The 5,970-nt window shown below is 37.3% G+C and overlaps 1 protein-coding gene across 1 annotated transcript in view; it reads left to right on the top strand.

Annotated features, from left to right (window-relative positions):
* The window catches only part of twsg1a (twisted gastrulation BMP signaling modulator 1a), a 22,986-nt gene that overhangs the window by 12,441 nt on the left and 4,575 nt on the right, over positions 1 to 5,970 (top strand). The window contains exon 3 of the mRNA XM_037681862.1: positions 3,966 to 4,065. Coding sequence (XP_037537790.1) covers positions 3,966 to 4,065 — 100 coding nt within the window. The remainder of the gene's footprint in view (positions 1 to 3,965; positions 4,066 to 5,970) is intronic.

Below are 5,970 nucleotides of genomic sequence, written 5' to 3'. Positions count from 1 at the left end.
CAGGTAACATCCAGATCCCTGAACCACCTCAACTGGCTCCTCTCGATGTGGAGGAGCAGCAGCTCTACTCTAAGTTTCTCCTAGATAGCTGAACTTCTCACCTCGTCTGTAAGGGAGAGTCCAGCCACCCCGTGGAGAAAACTCATTTTGATCGCCTGTATCAGCATTCTCGTTCTTTCGGTCACTACCAAAGGTTGGTGACCATGGATGAAGGTAGGAACCGACAGGTAAACGGGGCGCTTCACCTTACAGTTCAGCTTCACCACAATGGACCGGCCCAGAGTCCACAGCACTGCGAACACCACACCGATCTGTCTGTCACTCTCACGCTCCATCCTTCCCTCACTCGTGAACAAAACCTCGAGATACCTGAACTGCTCGACCTGAGGCAGAACCTCACCCTCGACCCGGAGAGGACAGTCCACGCTTGAAGCTCCTGATCCTCTCAGCTGCTAATAAAGCAGTTTTTACATCATTTAACATGTATCAGCTTCACATGAAGCTGCTGTATTTTCCAAATGTATTAATTTATCTACAAAATGTGTTGCTTATTACATATCATTTAATTTTTTTTAACTACTAAATAAATGTGTGCCTTTAGCCAATCCTTCATTATTGTCAATTAAAACTTTAACTTGAATACATATTCTTGTTTAATTTTTAAATGACATCATTACATTAGTAAAGGAAGGTTTAACATTTTGAGTTCTTTATTTAGTTTTAGACCGTTTGTCTACAATTCTTCATATTTCTCGTCATGTCAAAATTTAATGCAGTTTTAATCTTATGTAAAAGTGTTTTTACGTCCTCAGAAATAAGAGTCCTGCTGCCATCAACTGTAATTATCCTTAAAAAAGCCTCAAATTTGTCACACAGACCTTTATCTCCTCCAGTCGCCATAAAAGAGAACGATTTGTCTTCTGCGAAGGGAAACGTGTCGAGACCTGCTCCGTGCTCGGGTGGAAAATGTTTTTCTTTTTAATTTTTTTTGTTGTTGTCTGCGTCTCTGTGGACGTCTCACATTCCTCCCCAGACGGCTCGTCCTGTAATAGTCCAGGTCCTGTAATAGTCCAGGTCCTGTAATAGTCCAGGTCCTGTAATGGCTACACCGTCCTGTTGATGATCTGATGGTATTTTTCTTGTCTGCACATTGTCTTGAGCACTTCGTGTGATTTTTAACTGGAGGTCCACTCATACGAGTCTTTATGCTGCAGATGTTGGCTGATACGCTGCACTTTTGTTCACTTTTCTATCTGACTAGAACTAATATAACTAACTTTAATAAGCGTTTGATTAACTGGAACCGTTTTAAAAAAACATGCATCAAGAAATTAAATTTGGGCTCATTATTTTAAAAAATGACAAATATTAGTCAAAAACAACCACAATATTCAATAAATCTGATTTTAAATCTGCAATAATGCAAGGATCATCCCCTCAATGCTGTATGTGGTGCAAAAAGTTTTTATTAACTTGTTTTCAGTCTTTTTTAAAATTTTTATAATACATCCGTCAAAGGTGGACACATTACGGCACAGTCTTTGTACGTATGCACAATTTTTCTAGTCCAGGCAATAATTTGATCCGCTCAAGATAATTTAACAAAACCTCATACACATGTGGATCATCACTAGTCGAATTGTTGTTTACACCTTCATGACCCCAGCTCCAAAGTCAAGGTCACAAATCAAGGTCAAAGTTGAAACAATGTCTTTGCTTGACCGACCCATTGCCACTGACTGCTGTGCTGTTTGTCGACAGGTATAATGTTCCAGATCAGGTGTTTTGTTTGTCCACTTCACCGATCTGAGCTCGTGCTAATTGTTATTTAATTAAAACAAACTAAACGAAGGGGATAGTAACAAACTTTCAGATGAGACTATCACAGATTACTCTGTCAAAGTGTATCAAGGACTTTTGTTTTAAAATCATTTAAAAAATTGTTAATGTTTTGGAAAAACATCTGATTTTGTTGGTGTGAAGAAGACTTGGGCCCAAATTCAAGCTGAAAAATAAACCACATCTTAACAGAAAGTTGACGGCAGCTTCAGCAGGATCTCATCCTCGTGGACGGTGTTGTCTTCAACCTTTTCCTCCTTTGTAGCGTCCTTCATGTCAGGTCATGTTAATGCACAGTGTCCAAAGTGCGGCCCGAGGGCCATTTGCGGCCCTTATAGTGATTTTGTGCGGCCCACAGCTGCAGTTTAAGAATGGTATCATTTTGGCAAGCAGGCTTAAAAGGTCAATAAATACTTTCTGCAAATTATTTTATGTATGTGAATGTTCCTGTAAAGTGCCCTGAGACAACTTTGTTGTGATTTGGCGCTTTATAAATAAATTAAATTGAATTGATACTTGGTAATCTTTTTTTTATTTAATATTTAGGTTTAACAGCAAAACGGGTGAAAAACAATCTTCTCAAAATGAGCAATATGAAGCAAAACACAAACTTTTGGCTATAATCTTTTTATTTTTACTTCATGGTACAAAGCGCCACAAACCTTCACTGATTTCCACCAGAAAGGAAACTTTTGGATAATGATTTATAAAACTTGGTGAAATATTGCGGTTGATAAAATAATCAAGAGTGGAACTGGACTTTTTATATGAATATAACGTGGTATCGTCTGCATACGATTTGATCAACTTTATCATGGATCTGATGTAGCGACTGACAGCTGGATGAGTTTTCAGAACTTGGATCAGCTTTTTGAGTCGTTCATGGTCCAAAAGGCTGATCGACCCCTTATAAACGGACACTTACCGCTACTCAAATTAAGCTTTTGTTGCTGAGAACAGACTAAAATGAACTTTCCAAACACAAGAAAACAACAAATATAGACCCAACAAATCAAATTAATCAAAACATTTTTGATAAAAACATATAAGATTAGTGTTAATGAGGCTTTTAATGTTTTGGATCTACAACAATTTAAAACTTTTTCTCCACCAAAATTAGTAAATTTGTCCTTTCTCCAAAATGTAGTTTATGTTGAGTTCAGTTCATATTTTGTGGCCCACGAGTCCTTTCATCCGGATAGTTTTGGCCCTCATATGAAAATGTTTGGACACCCCCGGAGGCCTCAGTCCTTGTCTTTATTGTCCTGATCCAAGACATGATTGAGGGTCTCGTTGATATCACTGGTCGTTGTGTTGCTACAACAGGATTTACAACTTTTGTCTAACCAGAGCTACAAGAAAACATAAATGTGATTAAGACAAAGTTGTTGTTTTTTAACAGGTCCCTGTGTGGAAAAGATGCATTCAGGGACAGATTCAACGTCTTTACCATAACTAAAACTAAAAGATTAGCGTTCTATACGGTGTTTTAAGTGGTTTTATGTAGCATACACCAAATAAATGATTATTCATGTGAGAAAACTTTAAAAATACACCTCCATCTTTTCATTTAAATCAACAAAATAAAGGAAATTTAAACTTCAGTTGATTCAAATGTTACGTTTTCACATGAGATCCTGTGATTTTGATCACCCAGGTGATCCGAACAGAAAATTAAATGTTTAAAAGAAGTCTTCAGTCAATTTTGGTTAAACTTAATGTTTCAGGTTAAACACTATGGTTGAATAGAAACGTGATGTTCACTGTGTAAAGCAGACTTGCAACAATTTTGTTCCTTTATTTTGTTTTTAACTGAACACACACACACCTCACTCTACTTTTAGCTTTACCTTCCCATCCTGAAAGCCTGTTTAAAGTTTATAACATGGTTTGATGTAATTATAACGCTTATGTCGCAAGTTTGTGACATTGTTCCTAAAAGTGTGTTTAGGTTGTGGAGCAATAAACGTCTTTTACGCCTTGGTTTTATCTGAACATTGTTGAAGTCGAACAGTTTTTCACGTTGAGTTATTTACGCTCTTCTGGGGATGAAAGTGTTGCAGAGGTGCTGGTTTTGTTTAACGCTGTTGTGCACGTGTGTGCGTGTGTGTGTGTGTTTCCTGCAGGAGCTGTGCCAGTGTCGTCCGTCTGATGGGAACTGTTCCTGCTGTAAGGACTGCATGCTGTGTCTGGGGAATCTCTGGGAGGAGTGCTGCGACTGCGTGGGTGAGCGTGCGTCGTCTTTTAAACCGGACTGAAGCTCAGTTTGCTTTAGCTTCATTTGGTCTCAGGAAACTTTACTGGGTCTGTCTGAAGACGTGTGATTGTTACCAAACGTTTATCCGAGCATCTCTTAACGAGATTAGTGCAAAAGACCCAGGTTTGTCACAAATCAGCCTTAACCCTAAAGTTTTAGTACAAATGTTATGTTTCGAGGACCATCAGCGTAAATATGAGTGTCAGTTACACAGACGTGACCCGTTCTGCAAAATGAGTCAGACTGAGCCAGGCTGCAGTGAAAAATAATAACCATAATTGAGATTTGGATAAAAATCAGACACCACCTAGTGATCCTAGTAATTAAAATAGTGTATAATCTTCCTAATCTACCTTTAAATCAAAGTTTTTAACAGCTATGTCTCCAGGAATAATCCTTTGTTTTATGAGCCTTACATTATTGGAAATCCCTTCGTATAATGTTAGGCAACATTATGGAGCTTTTCCTCTTTTTTTTAAACGTGGCTGGAATTCCCGATGACGTCACTCCAGACCAAAAAAAACCCAACATTTTCAATCCAGCGCTCTCGTAAACAAACCTAGCTTGTTGTTTCAGGAGATTAATCACCAAATTTCAACAAACTATGACTCAATTTGAAGCTTTTGAGATAAAGACTTTGAAAATAACAGCTCGATTTTGATATGAGCTCCTTCTTTTGACTCATTTTGCTCAAGTATATTGTGCACTACTCTAAAATAAAGTTTAATTTAGTGATTTAATTGAAACAATCTGGATTTGTTTGTTGAAATTGTCAGCACATTCTGACAGTGTGGTGGGAAACATCTGGTTTCTTCTAGTGATTCTTGTAAAGTTAACATCATTTATTGATTCCCAAAGATTTCAGCTTCCAAAACACAAAATGTTAGCGACAAATACATGTGGCTCCATTTGTTTAAGGTTTAAATGTACAAAAATCACAAGTAATTCTATTGAACGAGGGCATAATGACAGCACAAATTCTTAACGTTTACATTACATATTTTATTTATTTATGATGTTTAGTTTTTCTAACAATTATGGTCTGAGTATGCGATAACGTTTCATTTTAAATCTAAGTTGATATCTGAAGATTTTAAATCTAAGTTGATATCTGAAGATTTTAAATCTAAGCTGATATCTGAAGATTTTAAATCTAAGTTGATATCTGAAGACGTCTTGATGTGTCATAACCCACATGTGGTCCCGTTCCCAACTTTGGGAAGCACTGAGTTAGTGGAAACAAATAAAAGGACGAGTCACATTAATCAACAGTTGTGGTGAGTTAAAGTGTGAATCTCCACATCCTGTGCTGGAAAGTGCATTTTTTAAGGCACGGCAGAAGCACAGCAGAGAGAGACCTGCAGTTTAGGTTTTCTTGTTGACATATAATTGGATCGTCAGCTGATGCAATCTAAAGCCCGACACCAACTCGGCCCGCCCATCCAGCACATTATTATGGCCTGGCCCAAATTGGCTTATACGGGTTAGAAATGACAGCTCTACTGAATGTCCAGGTCTAAAAACACGGATGATGAATAATAATTGTTAAAATCTGCCCTTATTCATTTCAAAATCATAGTCTGGAGGATTAAATCATAAATGTGGGGCGGCTGTAGAAGTGGGTCCGATTTGGGTGGAAGTGGGAAACAAAGTACCGTATTTTTTGACGTATAAGTCGCACCAGTCAAAGAAAGCATCATGAAGATGAAAAAACATGTATAAGTCACTTCGGTGTATAAGTCGCTTTTATTATCGCATTTATTATCACATTTATTATCACATTTATTATCGCATTTATTATTGCATTTATTATCACATTTATTATCGCATTTATTATCACATTCATTATTTCATTTATTATTGCATTTATTATC

Source organism: Nematolebias whitei, chromosome 9 (assembly GCF_014905685.2).
Source record: "Nematolebias whitei isolate Nwh7 chromosome 9, NemWhi1, whole genome shotgun sequence".
NCBI classification, from domain to species: domain Eukaryota; kingdom Metazoa; phylum Chordata; class Actinopteri; order Cyprinodontiformes; family Rivulidae; genus Nematolebias; species Nematolebias whitei.
The sequence above is the reverse complement of the archived record's forward strand: the minus strand, read 5'-3'. Positions and strand labels throughout refer to the sequence as shown.